The sequence below is a fragment of the Eulemur rufifrons genome, chromosome 27, assembly GCF_041146395.1.
Source record: "Eulemur rufifrons isolate Redbay chromosome 27, OSU_ERuf_1, whole genome shotgun sequence".
Taxonomy (NCBI): domain Eukaryota; kingdom Metazoa; phylum Chordata; class Mammalia; order Primates; family Lemuridae; genus Eulemur; species Eulemur rufifrons.
In genome coordinates, this window is record NC_091009.1 from 14,589,257 (window position 1) to 14,608,427 (window position 19,171).

General features: G+C 40.4%; 1 protein-coding gene across 1 annotated transcript in view; it reads left to right on the forward strand.

Moving 5' to 3' along the window:
- Positions 1 to 19,171, forward strand: part of COLGALT2 (collagen beta(1-O)galactosyltransferase 2) — an 89,570-nt gene that overhangs the window by 60,039 nt on the left and 10,360 nt on the right. Inside the window, exons 6-8 of the mRNA XM_069459736.1 lie at positions 765 to 884; positions 8,801 to 8,877; positions 14,847 to 14,953. Of these exons, the coding sequence (XP_069315837.1) occupies positions 765 to 884; positions 8,801 to 8,877; positions 14,847 to 14,953 (304 nt within the window). The remainder of the gene's footprint in view (positions 1 to 764; positions 885 to 8,800; positions 8,878 to 14,846; positions 14,954 to 19,171) is intronic.

Consider the following 19,171-nt stretch of genomic DNA (forward strand, 5'->3'; position numbering starts at 1 on the left):
GAGACCACCTTGATTTCTGTGATTCTAGCACTCTGATCAAACACAGATGTCTTATAACCCTCAGCGTTCGCCAGCCGGGTCTGTGAGGACCAGGGCTGCGTACAAGATGGTGCCACTATTGTCACACTGCAGGTTCTTAACAGGACTGGAGATGCAGACTGTCCTTTGTCCCTGTCTGAACTGATTTGGGAAGTTTCTTGTCTGTTGGTCGACTCCAAATCCATGCCTGCTGAGGGAAGAAATAAAACTAAGGAGAATTATGGAAAATTTTAAATTTCCTTTGTTTTTTCATTTTTTCTTCCATGTATGCCTAGATTTAGCTTTGCTGATCTGTCAGCCTTACAGAATTTTCCTGTTTGCTTTCATATCAAATGTGGATTTCAGTCCTCATTTTTTCGTGATTTCCTGTAGGCGGATTACAGTGTTCCATTCTGCTCTCCGGAATGGGAATTCCTTGCCTCCGTTTTGATCCCTTCATGCCTTCAGTGTTCACTCCAGGCCATGAGTTTGCTTTTTCTTCAGAGAGAAAAAAATCAATTTCCGCTGGGCTGAAGAATGGCTCAGTGTTTTTATTAGTCCCCAATGCTGTGGTTGACTTTTTTAATAAAGGAACATTTTTGAGGTCTATCGACATACCTGAAACAACCGCGCGTTTCACTTGTGTCAAACTCAGCATTGGCCGCAGTCTGGTCTCCCTTCCCGCAGCTGCCACTAAGCAGTGTGTTTTCTGATGGGTTGACTTTGTCCCTCTGTTGGGTCCTCAGGCATCCAGATGCACCTCTGCAACAAAGAGCACTATGGCTACCTGCCCATCCCCCTGAAGCCCCATCAGACGCTGCAGGAGGACATCGAGAACCTCGTCCACGTGCAGATAGAAGCAATGAGTGAGTGACAGGAGCCTCGGTGATAGCTCTTGGTCCTTTGCCCCAGTGGCCACACCAGCCACTTCTCTCCCCTTCCAGGACTGGCATCTCACGGACATCAGTCTGCCTTGGCAGAATACATAGCTATTTGTTCATTCTTTCTTAAACTTTTCCTAAGTAAAATATGAATATGACGAGGTTTTTGCCCTCAGGGAGCTTCCCATGCCAGAGAAGAGCTGGGTACACAAGTAAATACTTTGCACACAACGTGATAAGTGCTGTAATCGTGTTTGGGGCTGTGAATTTAAACCCTAACTTTGCTGCTTTCTGGTTAAATGACTTTGAGCAAGTAACACTTTTAGTTGTGAAATGGAGATAATGAAAACCTCCAGGGTTGGGGGAGTAGATTCATCATGATACGTGTAAAAAGTCTATTATAACAAGAACAATTACGACTTCAACTTAATGATAGCTTATGATTTAACAGCTACCATGCTAAGTACTTTTCATACATCGTCCCATTAATCTTCACAACTGAATGAAGGGGATTTTATTATTCCCATATTGAAGATAAAGAAATTGAGATGTAGAGACCTTAAGTAACTTGCCCTAGATCATTCTGCTACACAAATGACAGATTGTGGTTTGAACCAATCTTGCTATCTCCAAAGGTCATGGCCTTCAGCACTGCACGCTGTCACCTCTGGGTCTGGCATAAGGCAGAGGCAGAAAGACCACTTGGGACACTGCATGGCAAACTGGGCAAAAGATGACGAGGACCTGAGCTAGGCAGCAGTGGTGGGAATGGAGTTCTCTCCACGAAGAAGCTTAGGACGTGAGCTTGAAAGGACTTAGCCAGGAGTTGGCTGCAGGTGGATGAGCAAAAGAGAGGCACAGAGAAACACTCCTGAGTTCCACCTTCAGTGTCTGGGATGATTTCAGGACTTGTAAATGGCATGCAGAATCAAGGACAGTTTTGAAAAGGAAGATCATGAGTTTAATGTTAGACCCATTGAACTGCCTGTACCTGTTTCCAGCTCCTCTGCCCTCACGCTATAATTCCTTTTTCATCATGTTAGTCTTAGCACCTAGCACATTGCCTGTCACCTAGTAAAGTGACAGGGCAGTAAATATTTGTTGAATGGCTGAACAAATGAATGATGGGGTAAGGCTCTGGCTCACTGTGACAGCGTTTCTCGAACCAGCCCTTAGGAATCTCTTTTGTGAATTTCTTTAATACATACTGTTTCTGCCTCTTTCTCTCTGTTCTAGGCCCAGAGGACAGTGGTGGTATCTTATTGTCTTGTATCCCGAGCACCTAGCACAGTGCATGGCACAAAGTTGGTACCAAACAAATAGTTGCTAAATGCATGACCAGATAAGTGAATGAATGAATGAAAACTGTACTGCCAAGAGCACTGAACCTGAAGAATTATGAACTTGAACCTAGGCTCTCTCACTCATGAAAGGAGAATCAGCTTCTCAGGGCTTTATTAATAGTTCCTTTATCTGTAGAGTGAGGATAATAACGCTGACTTTGCAAGGTTGAGAGGAGCAAATAAAATAATATGTATCAGCTCCATAAAATACTGAAATGTTACCATTATTATGACCCCAGTTAGCACTTGGTAAAGTTCTACCCCTTATCATCCCTATTCCGTGGCTATCAGTCTTGACTCCCAAGTAGACGCCAGCTCAGAGAAAGGCCGGCTAGAACCTTGTGTTCCCTTGTTTTCTCCGATAGGACTGAGAGTATAAAAAGTTCTCAGCACACAGAAAAGCACACATTGTCAATAAAGGTTACAAATGACAAATGTGCACTGCACCATGCTAACTAGGCAGAATTCATTTGAGAAGAACTTGTAAATTATAGCTTTCATTATTGATTTCCCAATACACGCTAACTCCAGTGCTAAGCACTTTATATATGGCATTTTATTCAATTCTTGTACTTCTCTTCCTGAGTTTTAAAATATAGAATATAATTGGAATAAGAAACTATTGGGAAACAGAACTTTTGAGGCTACAGCACAGAAATATGGACTGGAGGTCCCTGTAAGATTAATAAAAAGTAATGACAAAATCATGTTGGTCAAGTGCCCTCCTCTAAGGAAAGATGAACTAGATGTTAAAAACACTTTGCACAGTGTCTGGAACCCAATAGGCAGTAAATAAATGGCTACTAATAGTGTTATCATACTACTAGATTGAAACATTAGAACATGCATTTTATTCTTTAATGACCATAGAATGCCTACCTGTGATGCATGAATCACTCTACGAAGGTGCTGGGGATTTAAAACAGTTTATAACCAATTCTCTGTTTTGGGGTCCTCATGGTTTAGTTAGGACAGACACAAGAAAGGCATCAACAATGCAGTACAGTGTTTTGTGAAAGGAGCAGATATAAAGACAACAGGAATTTGGAGTAGAGAGAGACTGCCGTGGCCCGTGTGATCCAGGAGAGCTTCAGTCCAGATGGTTCTTCAGCTGAGCTTGGATAAAAGTGTGGAGTTGAAACAAGAGGAGTGTTACGGTGAGGACAGCACAGGTGGAGGAAACAGACTGAGCAAAGGCAAAACATTCTCACCCTGGAAGACAGTTGGCTTAAAACAGAAGAAGGAAATAAAGTTTGAGAGGCGGGGTGGCTTCATTGTTGTGGTCCTCGAATGCCCAGCTGAAGCAGAACGTCCCTCCTAGGGAGCCAATGAAGGGTTTAGAAGAGAGAGTCGGGCTGTAAGTATTTATTCAACAAATACTCTATTCCATAGACTGTTCAAAATTCTGGGCATACAGCAGCGAACAAAACAGGCAGATGGCCTGTCATCAAGCCCTGCCATTAGTACTCGAACAGAGCAAGAGAGACAATGTATCAGCCACATGGACATGTGGGAGGAGAGTCTTCAAGCAGAAACAACAGCACATGTAAAGGCTGTGAGACAGGAGAAAGCTTGGGGATGTTCCAGGGACAAAAGGCCAATGTGCTTGGGTGTGGAGAATGGGTTGGGTAGAAGGAGATGACATCATGGGGGAAGAAGCATCCAGATTGTGCAGAACATTCTGGTCATGGTAAGGAATTTGGATTTCATTCAAAGAGTAATGGGAATCATGGAGGGGGTGGCATGATGTGATTCATGTATTTGGAAAGATCCCTCAGGCTGTGGTGTGGATACCAGAGTGTAGGGGACCAGTTCCTCTCTTGGGGTGAGAGATGATGGTGGCTGGGATGTGAGCAGTGGCAAGGAGGTGATGAGAAGCAGACAGAGTGAGGACATAGTTCAGTGGTGGAGCCAACAGGGCTTACGGAGACCTGGACACAGTCCATGAAGGAAAGAAAGAAATCAAGAATGACTTGAGGATTTTGGCCTGATACACCATTTACTGCCATAGGAAGGGTTCATAAGAAAAGATTTGGGGTGGGAAGTTTTGGTTACGTAAGCTGAAGATACTTATTAGACATCTAGATAGAGAGCTGAGGAGATAGCTGCATATGTGAGTCTGGAGTTCAGGGAAGAGACTCCAGCTAGAGATAAACATTTGAGAATCGTCAGCGTAAAAAGGATATTTGCAGCCACAGAACAGTGTGAGCTCATGTACTAAAAGAACACAGAGAAAAGGACAGATCCCCGGGGAAGACAAACAGCCAGAGAGCTGGGGGGAAAATTGAGAAGTCTTTCAAGAAAGAGCCAGATGCTGCTGAGAAAACAAGTAAAATGAGGATGAAGAATTGGCCACTGTCCTAGGTCTGCGAGCCCCTGATAAGGGCCACTTGAGTGCAGTGATGCGAACACAGGCCCATTGGAGTGGGCTGAGGAGAAGACAATGGGGAGATGAGAAAGTGATGTCTTGATGGGATGGGGACAGAGAAGTGGGATGGAGCCTGTTACTGGGTGAGAAATCCAGGGGGAAGTTTTACCAGTTTGGCTTAGTTTGTTTGTGTTAGTTTTTTTTTAAAAAAATAGAAAATTACAGCATTTTTTGGGCTAAGGAGAAGGTTCCAATCTATAAGGAGACCTGGATGATGTAGAAGAATAGGTCATTGTAAGACTGGAACTCTTGAAAAAACAAGAGGAGTTGTTGCCCAAGACAGTATTGGAGAGGTCGTCCTAGATAGGAACAGGGACGCCCCATCCACTGTGGCCCGCGGACAGCAGGACGTGTAGGTACACACGCAGCCGGGTTTATGGACTTGAGGTGGAATGAAAAGGTAGATCTCCTTTGATTTTGAATATTTTCTCTATGAAGTATGGAGTCCAGTCTCCAGAGAACTTGGAGATGTTAGGAGAGCAAAGGCATGAAATAGATCTCTCAGAAGCGGGGAGGTAAAGCCACTATGGAATATACTTGCGGCACTTGGCAATGCCATGTGGCAGTTTGGCCTCTGTGGCTGTCACTTGGAAGTGGCTCAGTCAACACAGTTGCGAGTTTCTCCTGCAGTAGTCTAGTCTTCTTGGTCCTGACCAAGCGGGCAATCGGGTTTACCCAGGATTAGGGCTAATCAGGCGAGATCAGTGGAAGAGAATGGAGATTCTTTATGAGGGAATGGCCAGGGAGTTTATGGGTTGTAAAGATCAGAGTGGAAGCATCTGAGTGAGGTGGGAGATGGGTTATAACGACAGCTAACACTTACTGAAAGCACCGTGCCCATGACTCTACGCTTGCTAACTCATTTAGCACCTTAGGAGCTGTACAGAGAATTGGGACGTGCTTCTTTTGGGAGATGAATGACAGAGGCCAGGTCTTGCAAAGGTGGTAGCTCTAAATGGGTGATGAGACATGCAGAGACGGGTCTTGCAAATCACAGCGTGAGGCGATAGGAGGTCTCAGGTGCTGGTTCTCAGCACTGTATCAACATTTTGAGGCACCAGAACGCCACGTAAAGACTACTAAGATTATTGGATTTGAAGTCAGAAGGTCTAAAACTGAGTTCCAGATCACTAATCTCTCACTCTTTGCCCTCGGACAAGTCTACATCTGGATCAGTCTCAGATTCTTCATTTGTAAGAACAAACAACAACAAAAAGTGAAGATAAAATTACATGGTGACCATGAAAGCCTTAACAAGTTGAAAGCCACTTAAGTATCCTATTGAATGTGACTGTTATGGTCTAGAACAGAGATGTGCTTAGGAAGATTGTTTTGACAACGGTGTGCATAATGAGTTAAAATAGGAAAGACTGACGGCACGCCAGCATTTGAAAAGTATTAAAACAGCCCAGGCACGTCAGTGAGGGCCTGAGCCAAGGTGGTGGCTGAAGCACTGGAATTTCGAGCGAAACTATAGAGAAGTGTTAGGATTTGATCCAAGTGCAATATCTCAAGCACTTTTCTAGACATGACTGGGCCAAATGAGCCAACACCAATGGCCACCAAGGACTGGCTCTGGGAGTGGTGTGGAGTGGGGCAAAAGCCAGACCTAGGTTCAAACACCAGCTCTATCATCTCTATGACCTTGGGCAAGTTTATTTAAATCTTTGTCTCTTTGTCTGTAAAAACAGAGACACTTGTATCCATCCCATGGTATATGTGGAGATTAAATAAATGTGATTGTATATGTCAAGTGTGCAGCCTAGCGTTCGTGAGCAATAAGATCTCTATAACAATAGCTATAATTATTATTCCTACATCTTGAAACTATCCAAGAACCAATGAAGCCCATTGTCCCAAGTGGTGGTATGGGGTGGGGGGGACCATTTACAGGAAGGGATTCAATGATAGACTGGATAAATTATAAATGATGACCTGTAATCCCAGCTACTTGGGAGGCTGAGATGGGAGGATCACTTGAGGCCAGGAGTTCAAGACTAGCCTGGACAACATAGTGAGACCCCCATCTCAAAAAAAAAAAAAAAAAAAAGTGTGAATGATGGAGTCAGAAATGACCACAAACAGAAGCTGGCATAAACCTAAACCTCAAGTCTGATGTCAGCAAAGACACATCCCCTCTTCCCCATAATAAGTGCCTTAGGCTGAACTGATTGTATCACTTCCTGTTTTCCTCTGTGGCTTAGTGCTGCCTTCAGTGGCAAAACCCAGGCACACTTCTTTGATATTTTTGCTCAACAGTGACTTTCAGGAGCTAGCCACTTGTATGTGGCTTTTTTGCTACACTTGTCCTGTGAACGCAATGACTGTTCATGTTGGCTGGAAGCAAAGTGGCTAAAAGCAGTCTCTTTGGCTGGAATGTTAAAGCCACACAGGCCATGTGAGTGCCAAACAAGACCAGCAGCCTAGAAAAGGTAACTCAAAACATAACCTCCTCCCAAGTCTAAGGCCCACGGAGGGAGAGCTAGACACCTCCTCAAACAACATAGTGAATAGGAGAGAGTTGGTACATTAAGTTCTTTTCTCTTTAAAACCTAACCCTGTACATGGTGGACCCTCCCTGTTGATTTTAAAAGAAACTATTAATAGGAAGGAGTGGAGTAAAGCAGAAAGGACCAAAATATTCTGGACTGCTACTGGAAAAAAACCCTCATGCACTGTGTACTCATAGAAATGGGACTGTAAGTATCAAGTTTGAAGTAATGAGACCAGCTCTTGCGTCTGGCTTAGGAAACCTGTCTCACTACCTTCTAGAATTTCACGTCATTGGATCCTAAGTGAAACTGGATGTCATGATTTCTCTTTAACATCTTAGTGAAAGGAAAGTTAAAGAGATCATACCCGTTGGACAGTAGCTCAGTCAGGATGGGCAGAGTTACGCTGAGACAGCAAAATCTTACTGGCTCAATACAACAAGGGCTTATCTTTTGCTATTCAAAGTCTGCAGTCCTGGTGTCTTTCCTGGGCAGCATTCCAGGCTGCTTTACATTTGTGGCTTCTGCATATCCACACATGCTGCTGTGATCATTGTGATGAGGCTGGGACAGGGTAGGGAGGAGGGTTTGGAGCGTTGAGCAGCAACAATTTAAACCTCACCAAGAAAGTCACATGGCCATGAGCAACTTCAAAGGCAAGAAAATGTATTCATGTCATGTGCCTGGAATAGAGGAGAAGAGATTATTGGTGACAGTAGTAATGGTCATCACCCATAATTCTTTAAGCAACCCAGTTATCAGCTCTCATTTTAAGTTTTCTTTGTATGATCCCTTTGAGGAAAATCAAGTGAGTACTTTGATTTTGTACAATACTAAAAAATCTTCAAGGCCTTCTCAGGTTCTTTAACCAATATTACTTCCAATCTTTAAAATACATAGTTTGCAAAGGAAGTTTTTGTCAGAGTATCAGATAAATAAAACTTCTATCACTTAAGATGCAATGTCCCTTCAGCTGGAATTCTCCCGTTAGCTCTGTACCAAGTTCTGGGATGCGGGCCAGCCCTCAGAGGTAAGACCGTGTTAAAACAAAGGGCCTTTTGCACACTTGTAGCTAAACCTGCGTGAATGGGATAAAAATAGTCCCAAACTTTGACAATTTTAAATGCACAGAAAAATTCTGAGCCCTTTCATCATGGGCCGCCGTAAGTAATAGCTGAGTTATTGAACATTTACTATGTTAATGTGGTGAGTGCTTTGCAAGCAGGTCTCATGTAAATTTTATAACACAGTAAGGGACACACTTTTATTATCCTAGTTTTACACACAAAGAAATTAGAGGCTTAGGGAGGTCCCTAACTCTTCTAGGCCTTCACAGGCCAAGATTTGGACCCAGATCCTCTGACTCCAGAGCCCGCCCTTTTAACCATTACCCTAAATTGCCTCCAAATACTCTTAGAATAATACTGCAGTCTTTGCATGAACAAGTGCTGTTGAAACCAGTGCCCTGACCAGCGGGTTTCCCGTGTAGCCACTTAGTCCTGGGGAACCGCTGAGCAGTTACCCCTGCCCTGTATTTCCAGGTTGTCCTGCAGCCCTAGAGCTCAGGTGTGCAGATGGAATTCTGTTTTTTGATCCTTTCACTAACAAAGCACTCTGCGTGTGTCTTGTGTCTTCCAGTTGATCATCCTCCAATGGAACCCTCCCAATTTGTCTCAACTGTCCCTAAATATCCAGACAAGATGGGATTTGATGAGGTAGGAAAGGTGTCTCTCTGTGTGTGTGTGCACGTGTGTGTGTGTGTGTGTGTGTGTGTGCCACATGCTTATGTGTTTATACTGGAACACGAGCCTGAGCGTGCGTCTGAGAGTCAGCAAGACCGCCGTGCCTGCCGAAAAGGCTCTGAGATCTTGGGAAAACTACTCGGTTTTTGTTCCTCAGTTTTCTTATCTTAAAAGGGAGTTAATCATTGAGTCAAAAAGAAGTTACCGTTTAGTAATGCAAGTGAATGTGATACTTTCTAGGAGCAGATATTGTCATATCAACCTTTTCGTCAAGGTTTATGAGGATTAGGCAGGGTAAAGAGGATTAGGTACTGGAGAATTTTAACTTTATTCTACCACATCTGAGTGGAAACCATTCTGGACTCCTCCATGCTTTATTTTCTTTCTACTTTTCTTCCATGGGACAAGATCGGAGGACAGAGTTGAGAGGACAAAGAAAGAAAGAGAAAGAAACTTGTTCTAAAATTCTGCCCTTTAGCAGTCAAGAACTTCTTAATAGCTTTGTAAGGGCCATGTTTATTATTAAGTTTTAGTTATATAAAGAATGGTGCAGAACTACAAAGAGGTGCCTCTCTTGGTAATATGTACAACAGATACTTGGCAGGGCCAGAATTGTGACACCAAGTCACTGACTCCTTCATAGGGCCCTCATGTAGCTGCTCCGCCATATTCAGAAGAAGCTTGGTGGTCTGGAGGCCAGGACTGTGCCTCAGGAATCCACAAACCGAGAGGGAATTTTCCGCTGGCTTCTGGAGGCCAAGCCCTGTGCTTTGTTTGCGCTCCTTGCCACTGCAAGGAAAATGCCTTGTTTATCCCATGGTAGCACATACATCCGTGTCCCCAAAGTCCGGCTGCTTTAGAGAGCTTCTAGAACTGGGAAGCGGAACTTCTTCTGTCAAACTGATTGGAGCTAGACTTCAGGAATGGGAAAGAGTATTCCATGGATACGAAATGGGGAGGAGTTAACAGCTATTACACTGTTTCCACAGAGGGCAGAATGAGAAGAGATGAACTTAAATGTAGTAGAGAGGAGTGAGACTCAATTGTGAATAGTTTTCAGAACCAGGCAGGGTTGGCCCACAGCACACGCTGGCACGGCTTCCCCATAGTCCTGCAGCTTGTCTTCCCTGTGGCTCTCACCAGCTTTCAGCCTGTTATCCATAGGTGAGAGCACCCAGGTGTCTTCATATACATTCACCTTTCCTCCTAAAAACACACTCCTAGGAGGACCAAACCAAAGCAAATAAAATGCGATGAAACCCAGGATCTTATAGCTCTGGTCTTTTGGTGGGACATAGTGTAGGAACCGGGTCACTCCTAGAGCCCTCCGGGAAAATGCCAACACTATGTGAAATAACACAGGTCGGAGGCTCGACTTTGCCGGGCCCAGGCCAATTATCTGTCCTTCTGGGACAGAGATAGGAGGGAAGAAAAAGGATGGTCAGGGGCCTTTTCAATCCTCCTAGTGTTCTGCGACCTCGCGGGGGGCGTCTGGACTGCACTTGGCCATGTGGCTCTTTTCTCTGTTTGCTGTTTGCTCCGTGTGAGTGAGCCGCCTGTTTGTCCTCCGTGGCTACAGTTTTATGGCTCGTATCCTGGCAAGAACGGGGACTGGATTGTTATTTACTAAAGTCTTCCCAGACTGGAGGTCTCTGGTCTGAGGGGACTTTGGGGGATGCATCTCTGTCTATTTTTGGTTGTGTTGTGCTTTTGCTGTCCTGAAGTGACCCCATGTTTACACACGAGGAAAAGCCCTTTCCCTTCTGTATCTGTGAAACGGTGGAGCATGGCCCGTGGCAGCAGGATTCTAAACAGGGGAGAAAATGAAACAGGAAAACACAACCCATTAAGTTTTAAAGTCCCAAGTAATCAGGCAAATGGAATCACCACGTAAATTATGTTTTAAAACAGAATAATTACCCTGTTAGACAAACAAGGGAGGTAATAAAATTATGATGCCCTTCATCTACTTTGCCTTAATCAGGTGGATAATTTCTTCAGAGGACACCTTGCTCCCTCATTAGTTTCTTTGCCCAGGGATTTATAAATAGATAAAAATGAGACTATTTTGCAAGGAAGGGTTGAAATTTTAGTGTAGCTTTTCATCCTAGTCATTCAGAATGACCATGTGAAGCAAACCCTAACGCAGTATAGTCTGAACTCTAGGTTGGTTATAAGACATAATTTCTCCTTTATTCTGACCATAGCATAAAGCAGACTTTATTATAAACCATAGATCTTGGACATTTTAATCTAATCTGTACTGAACTTGAGAGATGAGTTCGTTCAACTCGCTCCTTTTACAGACCAGGGAACTGGACCTAGAAACATGTCTTCCGCAAAGTTATCCAGACGGTGAGTCAGGATGAAGTCAGCATCATCTGACTTATTCTTGTAGGTTTCTTCTTTACCATGTACGCGTCATGATCATTTCTTGCTGGCCACTAAAGTCTCCCAATTTTGGAGGACTAGTTTAACATTCAAAATGAGTTTATTACTGCTTGTAGCAAAAGGACCTCATTCATTTACCTGTAATAGCATTCATGAGGCTTTAGGTACTTCTGTGGTTGCTTAAATCCGGGAATAGTGAGAACAACCTCATTCTCTGTAACTACCTGTAGTGGCCACATGACACGTATATATTTAATGCAGCCATCAGGAATTTAGGGGCTAAGGTGAAGGGCCACAGACAAACCCAGCCCACATAGGGGGAGATTTGAATACTCATGCTTTGGTACTTCATGGACCAGTAGCTGTCCTCTCTATAGTGTTTCCTACAATCCACATGATGGGGAAATTATGCCTTTCCTCCCTTTTCTCCTGTCAAAGGGCTACCCCCAAGGGCAGGACCCCATCTCTTTACTTCTTTCAGAAAAATTTCCTTATCTCTAAGGGAACTGAAGAATTCTGGCAAGAAAGCATCTAAAATTGAGACCTTGGTAATTCAGTTTAGAACATTTGGAAATAAGTTTTAAGACTTAACATTTTTATTATTCTTTGAATGACTTTAAATTTGCCCACAGTGGATATAAATTATAGTGATACTATTTAATAATATGCAGTACTCATGAGATAGGACAGTAATTATTCCAATTTTCCAGATGAGGAAACTGAGGCATAGGAACTGGCCCAACGCAAACACTAAGTAACACTCAGGACTTTAACTCAAGTCTGCTGATGAATTTAACTACTTGCCAAACTGCCTCCCACCCCTTAATAGTGTGTGTTTTGAGTTTAATTCACCTTTGGCCTCTTTTATTCCCCCAATGGGATTTTTTAATTGATACATAGTAGTTGTGCATATTTATGGGGCACATGTGTTTTTGATACATGCATGTAGCATGTAATGATCAAATCAGGGTAACTGGGATATCTGTCACCTCAAACATTTATTTCTTTGTTTTGGGAACATTCCAAATCTTCTCTTTCCAGCTATTTTAAAATATACTATAAATTCTGGTAAACTATGGTTGCCCTGCTGTGCTATGGAACAATAGAACTTATTCCTTCAGTCTAACTGTACCCATTAACCTGTCTTCATCCCCTGCCTTTCCAGCCTCTGGTAACCATTTTGCTCTCTGCCTCCATGATACCAATGTTTTTTTTTAGCTCCCACATGTAAGTGAGAACATTCAATATTTGTCTTACCGTGCCTGGCTCATTTCACTTGCTATAATGTCCTCCAGTTCCATCTGTGATGCTGCAAATGACAAGATTTTACTCTTTTTATGGCTAAATCATATTCTACTGTGATACATCACATTTTCTTTATCCATTCATCCACTGATGGGCACTTAGGCTGATTCCATATCTTGGCTGTTGTGAATGATGCTGCAGTAAACAGGGAGGTGCAGATCTCTCTTCTATATACTGATTTCCTTTCTTTTGGATATATATACCCAGCAGTGGAATTGCTGGATCATCTGGTAGTTCTATTTTTAGATTTTTAAGGAACCTCCATACTGTTTTCCATAGTTGCTGCATTAATTTACATTTCAACCAACAGTGATGAGCATTTCCCTTTCTCTGTATCATTAACAGCATCTGTTGTTTTTTATTTATTTATTTATTTATTTTGAGACAGAGTCTCGCTCTGTTGCCCCAGCTAGAGTGTAGTGGCATCATAATAGCTCACTACAACCTCAGACTCCGGGGCTCAAGCAATCCTCCTGCCTCAGCCTCCCGAGTGGCTAGGACTACAGGCATGCTCCACGACACCTGGCTAATTTTTCTATTTTTAGTGAGATGAGGGTCTCACTCTTGCTCAGGCTGGTCTTGAACTCTTGATCTCAAGAAATCCTCCCACCTCGGCCTGCCAGAATGCTAGGATTACAGGCATGAGACATCGTGCCCGGCCCATTTTTGTCTTTTTGATAATAGCCATCTAAACTGGAGTGAGATAACGTCATTGCAGTTTTGACTTACATTTCCCTGATGATTAGTGATTTTGAGCATTTTTTCATATACCTGTTGACCATTTATATGTCTTCTTTTGAGAAATGTCTATTTAGATCTTTTGTCCATTTTTAATTGGATTATTTGGGGTTTTGCTATAGAATTGAGTTCCTTATATATTCTGGTTATTAATTCCTTGTCAAATGGATAGCTTGCAAAAACTCCCATTCTGTAGGTTGTCTCTTCACTTGGGATTATTTTCTTTGCTGTGCAGAAGCTTTTTAGCTTGATTTGATCCCATTTGTCTATTTTTGCTTTTGTTGCCTGTGTTTTTGTGGTCTTACACAAAAAAATCTTTGTTTAGACAAGTGTACTAAAACATTTCCCTCAAAGTTTTCTTTAGTAGTTTTATTGTTTTAGGTCTTACATTTAAGTCTTCAATCCATTTTGATTTGATTTCTGTATATGGTGAAAGATAGGAGTCTGGTTTCATTCTTCTGCATTTGGATATCTAGTTTTTCCAGCACAATATTGAAGAGGGTGTCCTTTCCCCAAGGTATGTTCTTGGTGACTTTGTTGAAAATGAGTTGGCTATGAATGCATGTATTTATTTCTGGATTCCCTGTTCTGTTGCATTGATCTACATGTCTGTTTTTATGCCTATTCCATGATGTTTTGGTTACTATAGTTTTATATTATTTTGAAGTCAGGTAGCATGATGCCTCCAGCTTTGTTCTCTTACTCAGAATTGTTTTGGCGATTTGAGGTCTTTTGTGGTTCCATACAAACTTCAGGACTGTTTTTTCTATTTGTGTAAAGAGTATCATTGGTATTTTGATAGGGATTGCATTGAATCTATTTATCATTTTGGGTAGTATGGACATTTTAACAATATTAATTCTTCAAATTCATGAACATGGGATATCTTTCCATTTTTTAATGTCCTCTTCAATTTCTTTCAAGTGTTTTACAGTTTTCATTGTAGAGATCTTTCATTTCTTTGGTTAAATTTATTCCCAGGTATTTAATTTTTTCATTGCTACTATAAATGAGGTTGCTTTCTAGATTTCTTTCTAAGATTGTTCACTGTTGGCATATAGAAATGCTACTGATTTTTGGATGTTGATTTTGTATCCTGCAACTTTACTAAATACATTTATTAGTTCTAACAGTTTTTTGGTGGAGTCCTTAGGTTTTTCTAAATATAGGATTACGTTATCTGCAAACAAGGGCTACCTTTAGCCTCTTGAAGTTTAACTTTTTGAACTTTCCTATCCTAACAGCAAGGAAAACATATTTATCAATGAACATCAGAGAAACAAAGAGAGTTATTTCACTAAATATAGTTTTTAAAGTAATTCAGTTCAGATTAATATCATTTACCCTACATAAACCTAATCTGAAATATAAACAAATCTTCGCCACAGTTTTCCCACTCCTTATTCTACCTAAAACTTTGGTCCTTACATTTGCTAAACTTTTTTCAAACAGCCTAAAATAAGACCTGAGTAATTTGTGTTTCTTTTCCCTTTTTCTTCCTGTGTTAGATTTTCATGATAAACCTCAAACGCAGGAAAGACAGGCGGGACCGGATGCTGCGCACACTGTATGAGCAGGAGATTGAGGTCAAGATTGTCGAGGCCGTGGATGGGAAGTGAGTTGGGTTTTTTCTCTTCTTACATATGTGGTTGGACTGGGGTGTGCCTTCTCCGACAGAGAGTTATTCCTGGGTGGGACTCTAAGATCCTTTGGTCATTAAAGGATAGATACATTTTTTAAATGGCTGTGTGCCACCTATAGTAACATCTAAGCTGATTTTACCCTGTAGACCAAGCCCGAAATCCACTCACCATCCAGTGACCTTTGGTCATCATTGCACCGAAGGTTCACACTGGACTTCATTGTCCCCTATTTCCGGGAGTTCTTGCAGTCATTGAGGTTTCCAGATTCCAGATTCCTATGAAAGAAGTAATGCTTTCAGAATTGTGCCCAGAGCCTGATTTAGAGAAAAGTGCTAAAACTTGAGCAACCTGAAGAAAATAAATGGAAAAAATGCAGAAAGGTCTGCATGTCCTGTTGCATGGCATGCCTGCCACAATCTGCCTGGGCTGATCATAGTGGCCACTTTTTCCAAGAATGTGGCAGAAAAGTCACACAGAGAACCTGACTGGATTCTTTCAGGCTTTTTGTTTTTGTTGTTATTATTTTGTTTTGTTTTGTTTGGCTTTGCCCTTTTATTTGACACCTTAAATTATTTCAAGACAGATTTTTACAAAATGTTCCTTTCCATGATGTTAGCTTGAAATATATAAGTGGCTTTGTTTTATGTTTGCATACTCCCTACTAAGAAGTACGGCTAACTGCTGTTGGAGAAGTTCTTATGCCTCCCATAGAGAATCTAACTAGTGTTTCTCAAAGTGTAGCATGAACATGCCCATCAGAGTCCCCAGAGACGGTTAAGAGGACAGCTTTCTGAGCCCCATCTCAGACCTGCTGAATCATAATCTCTGGGGCTAGGCCCAGGATCTGCATTTAAGAAGCCTCAAGGTGATTCTTGGGTAGGGTTACCACATAAGATACGGGACCGCCAGTTAAATTTGTCCCAAACATTACATGGGTCTTAGTTATACTAAAAAAATATTCATTGTTTATCTGAAATTTAAATTTGACTAGGTGTTCTGTGTTTTTAACTTGCTAAATCTGGCAGCCCTATTCTTGGGTGCAGTAGAGTTTGGGAACCAAGGCTTCAAACACCCTCAAGAGCTCCAAGCCCAAACATAGGCCACATGGACCAGGGAAACTAGTTGAGTTGTGAGAGTTCTTTATATATTCTGGATACAAGTCCTTTATCACATATGTAATTTGCAAATATTTTCTCCCAGTTTGTGGCTTGTCACACTTGCATTATGGTGTCCATTAAAGCAAAAAGGTTTTTCATTTTGATAAAATATAATGTATTTTTTATTATTCTTGTTGCTTGTGCTTTTGGTATCCTATCTGAGAATCCATTATCAAATCCAAAGCCATGAAGACTTACTCCTATATTTCTTCTAAGAGTTCTATAATTTTATCTAGTACATTTAGGTCCTCGCTCCATGTTGAGATAACTTTTGCATATGGTATAAGATAGGGTCCAAATTCATTTTTTTGCACATAGTTCTCCATTTGTACCTGTGCCATTTGTTTAAAAGACTGTTTTTTTTCCCACTGAATCATCTTGGCACTTCTGTCAAAAATCAATTGATGTAAATGTAAGAGTTTATTTCTGAACTCTCAGTATTATTCAATTGATCTGTATGTCTGTCTTTATGCTAGTACTACACTTTCTTGATGATCATGAGTCCTTCAACTTAGTTATTCTTTTTCAAGATTGTTTTAGGTATTTTGCATCCCTTACATTTCTATGTGAATTTTAGAATTAGCTTATCAAGTTCCACAAAAAAAGAAAAAAAACAGCTGAGGTTTTGAATTGCATTGAATCTGTAGATCAATTGGGAGAGTATTGCCATCTTAACAATATGAAGTCTTCTTATGCATGATCATGGAATGTCTTTCCATTTATTTAGATATTCTTTAGCTCTTTGGATGACAATCTGTCATTTTTCATTGTACAAGTCTTGTATTTATTTTGTTGAATTTATTCCTTCTAAGAGTATTTTACCCTTTTGATGCCACGATAAATGGAATTGTTTGCATAATTTCATTTTCATATTGTTCATTGCTAACTATATAAAAATAGCATTTATTTTTGTGTTTTGATCATGTATCCTGCAACCTTGCTGAACTACTTTATCAATTCAAAAATTTTTTTGTCTTTGTGTGTTTGCATTCCTTAGGATCTCCTGTATCAAGACCATGTCGTCTACAAGTATAGATAGTATTACTTGTTCCTTTCAAATCTGAATACCATTTATTTTTTTTCCTTGCTCAGCTACCCTTCCTAGATCATCAAGTACAATGTTGAGTAGAAATGGTGAGAGAAGAATTTATTGTCTGATTTTAGGGAGAAAGTACTCAGTCTTTCCCCATTAAGTGATGTTAGTTTTTCACAGATGGCCTTTATTTGTTTGAGGAAGTTCCCTTTTATTCCTATTTTGTTGAGTATTTTTATCCTAAAGGGTGTTGGATTTTGTCAAATGCTTTTTCTGTGTCTATTGAGATTACATGTGGCTTTTGTCTGTTAACGTTGTGCATTACTTTGATTGATTTTCACGTTAAACCAAACTCTTAATCCTGAGATAAATCCCATTTGGTCATGCTGTATAATCCCTTTTATGTGTTGCCGGATTCCATTGCCAGTAATTTTTTAAATATTTTTATGTCTGTATTAATAAGAGATATTTGTCTATAGTTTTCTTGTGATGACTTTGGTTTTATGTTGGAATAGTACTGGTTTTATAAAATCAGTTTGGATGCGTTCCCTCCTCTTCTGTTTTTTGGAAGAGTTTGTGAAGGATTAATGTTAATCATTCTTTAAACATTTGGCAGAATTCTCCAGTGAAGCCATCTGGTTTTGGACTTTTCTTTGTGGGAAACTTTTTGATTACTAATTCAACCTGTTTACTTGTATAGGTCCATTCATAATTTTTGTTTCTTCCTGAGTCAGTTTTGGTAGTTTGTACCTTTCTATCAATTTGTCCATTTCATCTAGGTTTTCTAATTGCTTGGCATATAATTAATTGTCCATAATATTCTCTTATGATCTTTTTTATTTCCATAAGATCAGGAGGGATGACCCCTCTTTCATTCCTGATTTTAATAATTTGAGTCTGCTCTTTTTTTATTCATCAGTTTAGATTAAAAAATTGTTCATTTTGTTGATCTTTTCAGAGAACAGACTTTTGATTTTGTTGATTTCCTCTATTGTTTTTCTGTTCTCTAGTTCATTTATTTCTATCATAGTCTTTATTATTTTCTTCCTTCTCCTTGCTTTGGGTTTAGTTTTCTCTTCTTTTTTTCTAGTTTCTTAAGATGGTGAGATTATTTATTTGATATACTCTTTTTTAATACAGTTACAGCTGTAACTACACCTCTAAGTATTGTGTTAGGTATATCCCATAATTTTTGGTACGCTACCTTTTCATACATCTCAAAATATTTTCTAATTTTTCTTATAATTTCTTCTTTGAACCATTGGTTATTAGAACTGTGTTATTTAATTTCACATATTTATGAATTTCTTAAATTTGCTTTGGTTTTTCATTTTTAATTTCATTCTATTTGTTTCATTTTACTTGTTTTTCTCTATTTGCTTTTGTTTTTTATTGAGGTTGGAGTATCCTTTTAAATATACTGAGGTTTAATTTATGGTCTATATGGTCCTTACGGTCTAACACATGGTATATTCCATGTGCCTTTGAAAGTGTGTATTTTGCTATTGTTGGGTGGAGTGTCCTACGGGTGTCTGTTAGGTCTAGTTGGTGGTGTTATTCAAGTCGTCTATTTCTTTGCTGTTCTCCGGCCTCGTTGTTCTATCCATTACTGAAAGTGAGACATTGAAATCTCCTACCATTACTGTTGAATCACATATTTTTCTATTCAATTCTGCCAGTTTTTGCTTTATGTTTTTGGGGTCCTGTTATTAGATTTATAATTATATTAATAATTGTTATGTCTTCCTAATGATTGATGCTTTTGTTGTTAAAAAATGTCGTTCTTTGTCTCTAGTATAAATTTTGTCTAGAGGTTTGTCTGATGCTAGTATAGCTCCTCCAGCTCTCTTGTTGTCACTGTTTAGAGGGTACATCTTTTTCTGTCCTTTTACTTTTAAACCATTTGTGTCTTTGAATCTGAAGTCTGTCTCTTGTAGACATCACATAGCTGTATTATTATATTTTTAAAAACTCATTATGCCAAGCAAGCTCTTCCACTG